At 40.2% G+C, this 12,787-nt stretch overlaps 1 protein-coding gene across 21 annotated transcripts in view; it reads left to right on the top strand.

Moving 5' to 3' along the window:
• LOC128896681 (plasma membrane calcium-transporting ATPase 3) overlaps nucleotides 1-12,787 on the top strand; it is a 105,308-nt gene that overhangs the window by 31,906 nt on the left and 60,615 nt on the right. For 18 of the 21 annotated variants that reach the window (XR_008462069.1, XR_008462068.1, XR_008462067.1 and 15 more), the window contains exons 2-8: nucleotides 7,358-7,635; nucleotides 7,716-7,913; nucleotides 8,183-8,415; nucleotides 8,983-9,118; nucleotides 9,193-9,327; nucleotides 11,291-11,326; nucleotides 12,306-12,679. Coding sequence is in view for 15 of the 21 variants with exons in the window: in XM_054160060.1 (XP_054016035.1) it covers nucleotides 7,479-7,635; nucleotides 7,716-7,913; nucleotides 8,183-8,415; nucleotides 8,983-9,118; nucleotides 9,193-9,327; nucleotides 11,291-11,326; nucleotides 12,306-12,679 (1,269 nt within the window). In the remaining 6 variants the exon portion in view is untranslated. Of the gene's footprint in view, nucleotides 1-4,342; nucleotides 4,485-6,061; nucleotides 6,402-7,357; nucleotides 7,636-7,715; nucleotides 7,914-8,182; nucleotides 8,416-8,982; nucleotides 9,119-9,192; nucleotides 9,328-11,290; nucleotides 11,327-12,305; nucleotides 12,680-12,787 lie in introns of those variants that run through there. The other 3 variants (XM_054160048.1, XM_054160046.1, XM_054160050.1) reach the window with 3 other exon arrangements.

Raw genomic sequence — 12,787 nt, 5'->3', positions numbered from 1 at the left:
ACACCATCTTTCGTTTTATATCAGTGAAATAGTTCTGTACCATGTATTCAAAAATTCTTGCGATGTCAAACATAACCTAAAAAGTGTCAATCTCTTGAAAATGTGAAATCGCATGGGCTGTGAATGTTTGCCAACCTTGAAAAGAGAAATATTTCCAACGCGACCATAATTGCCAACATGGAAACGAGAAACATTTTCAACAGAATGATACTTTTTAGGTTATGTTTGACATCGCACGAATCATTTCATACATGGTACAGAACTATTCTACTGGTAATTATACAAAAAAAGATGGCGCGTGCATGTTTGCCACCATATAAAACAAAAATATTTCAAAAATTTCCAGATATTGCCAACGTGGAAGTGAGAAACATTTCCAACGAAACTCTCTCGAACCTGGTTAGTACAACTTATACACACAACTCTGATTTCATTCTAATTAATTTCTGAAATAGAAATTAATAGAATCCAGATAGAGAAAGCAAGCCGAAGGTTTAGCTCTTGATTAGGCACGTTCAATGGGTAAAATCGCAGAAATAGACGAGGGGTCAGTATCTGTATAAATACACGGTATGCTGTTGGCACGTGCGGTCATGGTTGCTCCGTGAAAGTCGGCTAGGAGAGATATGGGACTGACAAGGTAAATACTTAAAGGGTTCAGAAATAAAGACCTCCGTATTCCAGGGCACGACCCTCTGCCTCCTCTCTCTCCCCCCCCCCTCCCTTTTCTCTGAACACGTGAAACACTAATTATATACACGGGTCGAACGTGCAGGTCGAAATAAAGCGATTTTATACGATCCAGTGAAAGCTGATCCTGAGAGGCATTATTATAATTAGAGGCGGAGGGGTTATTGTTGGATCGGTTCCTGGGATTATTGATAGATCGATCGGACAGTACATTTTTTTTTCGTCTCGACAGGAACGAGCGAAATTTTATGGCGATAAACCGTCGTCGATAATTGGTGGTGATATGATCGTTTTTATTTATTTGTTTCTATCGATGGGAGAAGATATTAGGTTATTACAGGAAGATGTAGAAAGTTACGCGAGTGCTGTTTTTAATTAATGTTTACGAGTTATTCCATGGAGAATTAATAACAGAAACGTGAAGGTAATTCTAAGTCACTTTACGTGCAACATTCGTGTAACAGTTGTCTGTTTTATGAGGTTAGGTCTGAATTTGGTCTTGATACCTAACGTAGAAGTTTCGTATACCTAGCATAGGGTTGGTCTAATCGTGCTTCGTGATGATCATTCACCGTGTACATTGGAAGCAGGTTGATTAACTCGACGAGGGTTACTTTGCGCCAGAGTTAGTTAAATTCGCAGTGGTCCGGGGGAGGGGGGAGGGGGAGGGGTGGGTAGAGGGAGGGGCGTCTCAGGGGTATCCAGTGTAGGATTAAATGTAAAATGACGTCGCCTCAAAATAAGGACAATTACCACCTTTGCGCTTACCAAGGGGCAGTAGTTAGTCTTCCCATCGAATCAGCTTCTAATTAAGGAAGCCCTCCCCTGGTCAACAACTCCGCATCGAACCTATACATATACCTTGAAAGAGATTACACGATTTCTCTCTAGTCTCTGCATCGTTAACGGGTTACACCACTTTGGTCGTTTCGAAATAATTGAATTCTTTCTCCTTAAATTATTCTACATAGTATACGAAAATGATAAATTAATTTGATGATAAAAACTCGATTTAATTTAATAATAAAATTTTATTAGAAATCGATATCGAAAGTGTGAGGGCGGTTTCGACCTCTGGAAGTAAAGGCACGCGTGTCGACGGAAACTTCGAACGCGTTTTTTCTCGAAACAGCATTTTCAAAATCGGTGGCCACTCTGGCGTCGCCAATTCTCGATCGATCGACTTGAATATCTTTTTATGTAATCAACGTATGTGGTTCTAGCGAAACAACTTTTTCCTTAGCGAAAATGTCGTCCGAGGCTTTATTAAGGAGATATTAACGAAAAACACTGACCAATCAGAGCGCGAGTATGCCAATGGAGCGCCCGCTGATTGGTCAGTGTATTTCGTTTAATATCTCCTTAATAAAGCCTCGGACGACATTTTCGCTAAGGAAAAAGTTGTTTCAAATCACCTCCCGAACCATCCCTTTCAAGGTGTTACAACGTTTTTGGGACACCCTGTATATATAGAGTGGAGGTGATTTGAAACAACTTTTTCCTTAGCGAAAATGTTGTACGAGACTTCGTTGAGAAGATATTAACGGAAAACACTGACCAATCAGAGCGCGAGGAGCCCGCGCTCGCCGATCAATCAGAGCCCGAGTATGCCGGTGGAGCGCCCGCTGATTGGTCAGTGTTTTCCGTTAATATCTCCTCAACGAAGCCTCGGACGACATTTTCGCTAAGGAAAAAGTTGTTTCAAATCACCTCCCGAACCACCTCTTTCAAGGATTCTAATCTCCAACATTTTTGGGACACCCTGTAGCCTACGCACACGTAAATATTTATTATTATTATTATTAATCAGTAAAACTAAAAGTATCGTCGTTAAATTAACAGAAAAATATTGTTAGACCGGGACGTGTGATTTGCGTTGAATTTAACAAAAACTATTTAAAGCTGTGCGTGACCATTTAACAGTTGGAGAGATTCTGCACGCGTCTCTAGTTATCTCGATAACGAGAATTCTCCTCCATTACGCCGCCATCGTCCCGTCGAGGGCTCGAACGATAGTAAACAATAGAAGGGAATCCGCGTGAAAATACGAAAATAGTTGGAATTGGACGGCAAAAGGATTCCGTTTCTTCTATCTCTTGCTTTGCCGCTCTGTTTGCTTCGTATCGACTGTGTAGCTCTTCAGTCAATCAACAATATCGACACGTTACCTTTCTCTCTCTCTCTCTTTCTCTCTAACCCCCAGCCACGAAATATAGAACAGAGAGAGTATCTCTCCTCTCCGAGCGACCAAGGAAATGGCCTCTAACCGCTTTCGAGACAATTCCTTTTAGCCGAACGACGCTCTTTAAACACAGAAGAGGGTATCGACCGACGCCAAATGAAAGAGAACGTCGATTACATTAAACCTGAAACGTGCGTTATTCTATTCACAATGATAAATTGACCCAGCCTTGTTCACTCACAGGAACTGGCTCGATACGCGAAAAAAATCCACGCGACGTCCACGGAATGAATATAAATATAACTCTCATTCCGACAGCAACCTTTCGTATATACAGAGTGAGGCATTCGAAACAGGCTACCTGAATAATTCGCTTACTTTTAACGATAGACAACAAAATACGTCGGACAAGAGTTGTTTGATTTCGAGGGCCACGTAACTTGGTGCCAATAATTTTTTTATCAGTGGATGTGTAGAGACGATACGAAGGTCGATAATGTATTTTTAAATAGATTATTTTTGCGGTGCTACTTCGAGAGAGTGTAATAATATACAGGGTGTTCCAAAAATGTTGGAGGTCCTTGAAAGGGGTGGTAAAAGAGGTTTTGGGAGGTGATTTGAAACAATTTTTTCCTTAGCGAAAATGTTGTCCGAGACTTCGTTGCGGAAATATTAACAGAAAACGTCGACCAATCAGAGCGCGAGGCGGCCGCGCTCCCCGACCAATCAGAGCGCGAGTATGCCGGTGGAGCGGCCGCGGTAGCGTACGAGCCTGGCCGCCTAGCGCGTAGTCAACGATACCGCGGCCGCTCTATCGGCATACTCGCGCTCTGATTGGTGGGGAAGCGCTACCTCGGGCGTTCTGATTGGTCCGGAGTTTTCCGTTAATATCTTCCCAACCAAGCCTCGGACAACATTCCCGCTAAGGAAAAAGTTGTTTCAAATCACCCCCAGAACCACCCCTCTCAAGGTGTTACAATCATTTTTGGGACACCCTGTATAATTAAGCAGAAAATTGTTAAGGTTAAGGACAGAAATTTTTAAGGTTAGGAAGACGAAATGAACCACCCCTCTCAAGGTGTTACAATCATTTTTGGGACACCCTGTATAATTAAACAGAAAATTGTTAAGGTTAAGGACAGAAATTTTTAAGGTTAGGAACACAAAATGTTCCTATCGATGAAAAAGGCGTCGGTGATAGGATCGTCCCGTTAAACCCGAACGATATAAATTATTTGAAATTATTCCGAAAAAGGAGCACGATAATTAATTAGTCATCGGTTCTATGCGATCACCCTGATTAGATCATCGCGAATTCCTGTCGGTCCCGACGCCTGTCACGCCTATCGTGCTCATTCCGTACACGCGAATGGAACAAGTTGTTTAACGGCGGCCCGAGTTGTAATACGATGAAAATAGAGTTGTGAGTAAAAATTACGTAAACCCGATGAATGAATCAGGTTGAACTTTCCAAGTGAAAATCTGCAGGGACACCGATCGACTCAGTTCCATCGCGCTGCTCGAACCGGTGATGCGTCTTCTCGTCGCGTACAACGTCGTCTCGCACGTTTTCCGTCAAACTGGATATATCGAAATCGTCGAACGTGTACGTGTAAGTGTGCGTGCACGTGGTAGCCTTAAAACATTTCGATCCTCTTAGAATTATCTCTGTACAACATTCGCAAACATTTTTCGTCGACATATCGCGCTATTACGAGAGAATTGTTCGTTTCCAGTAGCAAACAACCGCCAGGAACGTTCGAGTAACGCTTTACATAATTATTTTTTACAAATATATAAGTTAGATAAAAGTAACTTGTAGAATATTTGATATTTTCTTTAATGAAATGAAATAAAATAAAATATGTATATATATAATAATTATTTGACACGTTGACGTCGCAAGTGGACATTTATAAATTCGTCGATCTTGAGAATATATATTTTTAAAAATATCTTCTGTATTTAACGACGATTTCATATCTCGTCGAGATGTACATCTTTCGTTTACGATAATTCTTCAAAGGGTAACTTTCTTTTTTCAAGTTATTTTTCTTCCTTTCTTTAGGAATTTATTTCTGGTAAACAATAGAAGATACATCCGTATATCATTCGACAAAATATGCTTCATTTCGACCCAGGAAACGAAAAATAATTTTTATAGTCATTTTTAGACTTTTACCCAAAGACCTAGCCCAGACCTAACCTAATTCCCTTTCCAATTGTTAAAGAGATCTTTCCTCCATTTTTAAATAATTACATGTTGATTTCAGAGAAAAACTTTGTATACATTTTTTGTGCAGTTCTATGAGATCTATACGAAAAAAAAGTTTCAATCCAAAATGTTCATTATTAAGAGAGGTATTAATTTTGTAAGATTGGGGAGCTCTTACATTTGGAATTAAATGATAATATTGGAATAGTGACGGGATAAAAAGTGGCCCTTTGAAAAAATGCTTTAAACAAAAGTTTTAGATCTTGAGGAGATATGAAATTGTTGTCAAATATACTTTTTCGAGAAATTAATATTTTTCGAGAAATTGATATTTTTCGACGATTACATTTTCATACCATTTTTCTTCCTTTCTTTAGGAATTTATTTCTGGTAAACAATAGAAGATACATCCATATATCATTCGACAAAATATGCTTCATTTCGACCCAGGAAACGAAAAATAATTTTTATAGTCATTTTTAGACTTTTACCCAAAGACCTAGCCCAGACCTAACCTAATTCCCTTTCCAATTCTTAAAGAGATCTTTCTTCCACTTTTAAACAATTACATGTTGATTCCAGAGAAAAACTTTGTATACATTTTTTGTGCAGTTCTATGAGATCTATACGAAAAAAAAGTTTCAATCCAAAATGTTCATTATTAAAAGATTTACGAATTTTTCAATTTTTCAATTTTCGAAACTAAACATCGTACGAATAAACTACAAGTACAACAAACTTTCGTTTCGCCATTCCCTGTAAGAAGATATTTGTTTTAAAAATTCATTCGACGAATTTAAAAATGTCGCCCGCTCGGCGCGGGGTGCTCAAAGTACGATCGCGACCCTGTCGGTGAAATTTCCCTGGAATAATCGCCTCTCGATGACAAAATTAACGCAGAATTCCGAAATTCCGTGCTCTCGGAATAAAGTAATTCGATCGTTCCGCTTTCCCTGTTCGCGCCCCAACTGCCGTTATTTATTTGCCGTAAATCGTTTGATTCATCCCTGGAAAGAGGTGTGGAGGGGGGGAAAAAGGAGGAAAAACAGCGAAACTCCGGGCGCAGTACGCGTGCGAGCGGCTAGAGGGCAACACGAATCGATTACCATTTCGCTAATGGCTTATTTCAGTTAACACGCCTTTCCGAGGCGAAGCAGGTTTCGCTGTTTGTTGGCCGCGCGTTAGGTTTACCCACGTACAGAGTGGTCGACAGGGAAGAATGAAGCTCCAAGGCCCTTACCAGTGAAGAGAGATCGGTTTGCATGCCAATACGCGATCCGCTCTCCGTCGCGACTCGTACACTGTCACCAGAAGGTAAACGGATTTTCTCTCTTCGTCCCTCGCCGTCGGTCTGTCTCTCTCCCGCGGTCACCGCGTATTTTTAGATCGTCTATCGTCGATGTTGAATCGTCCCGTACCGTTATTCCTCCTCGCCGTGACATAATTTCGGAAGTAAACGTCTGGCTCTCTCGACGTCGCGGGTCGTTCCTCGCCAACGACTCTCGCCAGGGTACATAACCTCAAAACCGTGTCGGCGTTTATTGACAGTCGCGATTCGCTCGCGTTCCTCGATGAGAACGACGCTCGTATCCGCGTAAACGATCGCGTATCCGCCGCTTTCCTGCTCGATCTCAATCCTCGACGGCCACGAATCGATAAAATTCGAGTTCACCGACGCCGAGGCTCCTGGCGTGTCCTACGAAGGCGGTTGCGCGGCGTACAATCGGTTCCTGTTACGTCCTAGGTCCTCGGTTCCTAGTCTCTCACTGAGGCAATACATAATCCTTGCTGCTACAGGATTCTTGATCCTTGCGATAGTTACTCTTTCTTAAAACTGATTGTTCGTACACAAGACTCTAGTCTTGCGAATGGTTCGCTTCGACCCTGGTAGGAAAATGCCAGACGAGGTCTACTTCTCTCAATTTTTCTATACTAGTAGAGCGAGCTTTCAGGAAACTTTGATACAATTATCCCAACTATGTAAATAACTACGAATGGGATTATCGGATCGTATGCTAATAGTTACTCTTTCTTAAAACTGATTGTTTGTAGACAAGACTCTAGTCTTGCGAATGGTTCGCTTCGACCCTGGTAGGAAAATGCCAGACAAGGTCTACTTCTCTCAATTTTTCTATAACTTTGATACGATTATTGCCACTATGTAAATAACTACGAATAGGATTATCAGATTATTATAATGTGTCCCATACATAAACAAAATAACTGGGTCTAACCTTTTTTTCTGAACATGGTTTATTCTCGTGTTGCAGCTATTGGTCCTCCAATATCCTGGAGGCCAGTGGTGTCAGTGACACCAGAGAATAATACGAGCTGCTAGCGTGAAGAAGTGCAGTGGAGTTGGCTTAGGCCAACGTCGGTGGACGAGGCAAAATGGCAACGATAGATGGCCGACCCGCCCAATATGGTATCACTCTCAAGCAACTTCGCGAGCTCATGGAGCACCGAGGACGCGAAGGTGTCAATAAAATCAATAGCCATGGTGGTGTGCAGGAAATTTGTAAAAAATTATACACTTCACCCAGCGAAGGTAACTGTTTCATCTGTACTCCATCCGTATCAACCCCACGGTCTTAGAACTTTCTAACGAAAAATGTTTTTACCATCTAGGTCTCAGTGGATCAGCGGCAGATATCCAACATAGACGTGACACATTTGGTTCGAATCTAATACCACCAAAACCACCAAAAACGTTTCTACAATTAGTGTGGGAAGCTTTGCAAGATGTTACGTTAATCATCTTGGAAGTAGCTGCATTGGTTTCGTTAGGTCTTAGTTTTTATCACCCAGCAGACGACGAGGAACAATGTGAGTGTGAATCAGATACACACGATCGTATCTTTGTTGATATTTCTTAATCGCAGGATTAAGGAAAAAACAGATTTAGATTCTGTAGACTTGCAGCAGTAGCGTTGATAACGTATGCGATAAAGATATGTCGATTATTATATAATATTGGGATAAATCAAGTGCATGTGCATGTTTGTTTTAATAACTGCGTAAAGTAGAATATTCATGTCGACGATACAATTGGGAAGAAAAGAAGCTTATGAAATATCTCTTTCGTAAATTTCCAGCTGGTTCATCGATGGAAGAAGATGAAGCCAAGTATGGTTGGATCGAGGGACTTGCTATATTAATTTCTGTGATCGTGGTGGTATTAGTAACAGCTTTCAATGATTACTCTAAGGAAAGACAATTTAGGGGCCTCCAGAGTCGGATAGAAGGGGAACATAAATTCTCGGTTATTCGGCAAGGCGAGGTCAAACAGATCTCCGTGTCTGACATAGTTGTCGGTGACATTTGTCAGGTACGTGTACGGTTGGCGAACTTGTCCCTTTTCGTTAGCCAATAAACGAAACTACAGAAAAGTATTAGGTTGTCCCGAAAGTTTCTTTCGCGAGTTGCACTCAATTATTTTATGTGATCGTGTTTATATAAATAGACAATATAATTTCATAGATATTCATGTTGTAACAGTAATGGAGCAAAATGAATCGTGCACAATTCAGTAATGTAACATAAAACATCAGCTATTGTGCATGTATTACTTATTAATAAAGCGAAAGAAACTTTTGGGACAACCTAATATATACGCACGCTTCAAATTCAACTTACGATTCTTAACGAATGCAACGAGTGTCGTGACATTTTATCGAAAAATGACGAGTATTAGGAGTAGGCGTGTTCTGTACTTGGCATTTAAAGTTGGCTAGTTCTCGAGCATGATTTCCTCGTTCATAGACACGTTGAAATGTTTTTCGCGTCGATGCCAATCAGCTCCGAGTCACGAACATTATTTTAGTAGGAAATATCATTTTCTTTTGTGTCGAATAATAAAGAAGGCCTTCCTTAAATTGGACGATCTGCAATTCAGATAAAGTATGGAGACCTGCTGCCAGCAGATGGTGTTCTTATACAAAGCAACGATCTCAAAGTGGATGAGTCCAGCTTAACCGGCGAGTCAGACCATGTTAAAAAGGGGGAATCATTCGATCCCATGGTACTCTCAGGTAAGAACGTTTGGAACGGATCGAATACGAAAGCGTCCGTCTCGATTCGAAACTAACGATTTTTTTTTCCAAAGGTACTCACGTGATGGAGGGTTCCGGGAAAATGTTAGTTACCGCAGTAGGTGTTAATTCCCAGGCTGGTATTATCTTTACTTTGTTGGGTGCCGCTGTTGATCACCAGGAACAAGAGATTAAGAAGATGAAGAAAGGTATGTGGCGTTGATTTCACCGGATAGCATTCGATGTCACGTGTCGTTGTTAGTCTCGACGAGTTGGGGATGATCGGAGTACCGTACCTCTCGTACAACTGCCATTTTTAAAGCGACGTCTCTAATACGAATATTTACATTAAATTCATTTAACGGTATCGTGTCTTCAGAGAGCAGTCTGCTTAACTTTAACGAAATTGTTTTGAGAGTGGCATAGTTTACGAATCGATAGTGTACCGAATACGGTATACTAAATATTTATTCAACCTGCTACTTCTCTCTGGCATAGAAAATAGGAATCGTCGAATAGACGAATCGCAGGGGGATTTGTTCGTTAATAGCGCGAGAGGAAGTTGAAGAGTAGTAGCTGGTAATAGGAAAGTTCTGCATGATACAAAATACAAAAGTAAACGTAGAGAGATACCAGGTGACGCATGCTATTTATTTCGAATTAGTGTGAAAATACATTTCCTTTTTTTCTGAATTTATTTCTAGGTATCTGTGACCCCTTGTTCCTTTGGCATGCGTTTGCAATACCTTTAAATAATGTTTCACTTATTTGCTAATTATAGTAGCCAAAGAAAATACTTGTATATTAATTCTTTTGCTTAGATATATACAGTCAGCGTAAGAAGCATTCATACAGCAACCAATTCAAAATAAATGGTTCCTGTATGAAAAGAAGTATTCGTACAGCACTCAATTTAAAATAAATCGTTCCTGTATTAAAAGAAGCATTCGTACAGCACTCAATTTAAAATAAATGGTTCCTGTACAAAAAGAAGTATTCGTACAGCAACCAATTTAAAATAAGTGGTTCCTGTATGAAAAGAAGTATTCGTACAGCAACCAATTTAAAATAATTGGTTCCGGTATTAAAAGAAGTATTCGTACAGCACTCAATTTAAAATAAATAGTTCCTGTATCAAAAGAAGTATTCGTACAGCAACCAATTTAAAATAGATGGTTCCTGTACGAAAAGAAGTATTCGTACAGCAACCAATTTAAAATAAGTGGTTCCTGTACGAAAAGAAGTATTTGTACAGCACTTGATTTAAAATAAATGGTTCCTGTATGAAAAGAAGTATTCGTACAGCAACCAATTTAAAATAAATGGTTCCTGTATGAAAAGAAGTATTCGTACAGCAACCAATTTAGAATAAGTGGTTCCTGTACGAAAAGAAGTATTCGTACAGCAACCAATTTAAAATAAGTGGTTCTTGTACGAATACTTGTTACACTGACCTTACGTACAAAATTATTCGCAATCATGTTGAACGAAAGGAGAAGAACAAATATCGCTTTCCTTTTAAACGAAGCAATAATGCATAAAATTAAGAAATTGCAAGTACCATTTACCATGGAACAGTTAATGCTCTCGTTATTACGATACTACCTGATCGCATTGTACAGCTTCTCGAGATGTCTCGAATCAGTCTGCATTTGGTTGTAAATGTTCGTATCTTTCTTTCACGTGTTCATGTACAGACTTTTTACCGAATGATTTGGGAATAACTTTTGGCCTCGTTGTCGCGCGAACGTCGATTCTCGCTAATCGAGGATTACAAATTTCTTGTGATCTAACGAGACCCACCCTGAATTAGCGAGAATCGATCTCGACATGTAAAGAATTGAACAGGCTCTAAACTCTAGAAACGCTTCTTTGTGATTTACGTTGTGTATGTTTCTTTTTGTTGTCGCCACAACCTGGAAGGCCCTTTAAGTGTCGCAGAATGTTACCTTTTTTTTTTACACGTTGCTCTAGTAAAATGATCAAAGTAAAATCGGCCAGAGCCGCGAACCTTCTGGGCTGTCCACTTAGAATTAAGCGTTTGACGAAACTAGAGAGAGATCTTAGACTAGAGAATATTAAATTACGAATATGGCGTAACTTACGACTGGCATATTACATTTTTAGATAGATTGCTAATCGATTTTGTTTTGCATGCGTTTTTTTATCTAGAGGCTAAGAAGCAGCGGAAGAAGAAGTCGTTAACAGGTGAATAAAGTACTATCATAAATTATTACTGTTCATCATTTTTCGGTGTTAAACGTGTACGTGTACGTGTACGTTCGGTGAACACACGTATTTTCTTTATTTATTTCTCTCTCTCTTTTTTTTTTTTTTGTCTTTCATCTTACATATACGTATAAAGAGTACACACACATACGCGTTACGAGAAATAACCATTTTTTGGAGATCTATTAGTTCAAATCTTTGACTTTTCACTCTATCTGTTTCGTTACTGCACACTCTATGGCCTGTTTGTCTATACTTTGAAGAATCTTTACATCTGTCTCTATTTTTTCTTTTTTTCTTCTTTTTTCTTTTTCTTTTTTAAATCAATCTTTTAAAGAAATACAAAGTTGTCTCTGTACGTTCTCCATCTTTTCAGTGTTTCAGCATTTGACGAATACACCGGACTATTTGACTATCTGTACAGCTTCTTCTGCATTTTAGCCATAGCTTTAGATCTATGATTTCCCCTTATGCGTTCTCAAAGATGTAATCCTTACGCTTTGTATCTCGTTTCTTTATTATCATCCTTTCGCCAGCTTAGCGTACTACTTATATTTCTTCTTCCCTTTCTTCGATAGATACTGATTATACTAATATTAGTCGGCAATACCGTCGTACAAAATTAGAAAGTGTAAGTGTAATCTAGCCGCAAATGCCCGGAACAGTTCGATTCCTGCCGCCTTTCATCTGACGCCGGGTCCAACTTCTAGACCTCCTCGTTTCTGCAAACATGGACACGGTTCGCCTTGTACTATTTTCAATATTCTGGAAGCAACGTTACTTCTTCTCCTTCTAAGAGACAGGTCGTCGCGGTTGGCGGAGGAGGCGGCGACCGTCTCCTGGAGGGAGAATTCTAACGTTATCAAAGATAGAGAAAGGAGAGAAAAGCGCAGGCATCGAGCTCGGGAAGCGTAGACCTTTGGAAAAACTGAGACCAGCGTGTATGTTGCAAATGAAGGAGACGAGGCTGGAGAAATAACTGGAAACAGTCACGTGAGCGGAGGAGCCAAGCACGAGGCCGGGGAGAATCATCAAGCAGCCAGCCAAGGGAGCGGAGGAGAAGGAAAGAAGGAGAAGAGTGTTCTTCAAGCTAAGCTAACTAAACTCGCCATACAAATCGGTTACGCCGGCTCGACCATAGCAGTGCTTACCGTTGTCATTCTAGTCATTCAGTTCTGCGTAACGACGTTCGTCATTGAGGGAAAACCTTGGAAAAATACATACGCTGGTGATCTAGTGCGGCATTTGATCATTGGTGTAACGGTACTCGTGGTCGCCGTTCCCGAAGGTCTTCCTCTAGCTGTCACCTTATCTCTTGCTTATTCCGTTAAGGTAATTATTCCAATCATTTATTTACTTTTTATGGACTGAAGGTCTTGAAACTTTGCTTGGCGGAACATGTTTCTGTACAATTCTAGAGAACGGGACATAATAGAGATA

This window comes from Hylaeus anthracinus, unplaced genomic scaffold (genome assembly GCF_026225885.1).
Source record: "Hylaeus anthracinus isolate JK02 unplaced genomic scaffold, UHH_iyHylAnth1.0_haploid 11978, whole genome shotgun sequence".
NCBI classification, from domain to species: Eukaryota; Metazoa; Arthropoda; class Insecta; order Hymenoptera; family Colletidae; genus Hylaeus; species Hylaeus anthracinus.
Note: the sequence above shows the minus strand (reverse complement) of the source record. Positions and strands in the feature narration are given on the sequence as shown.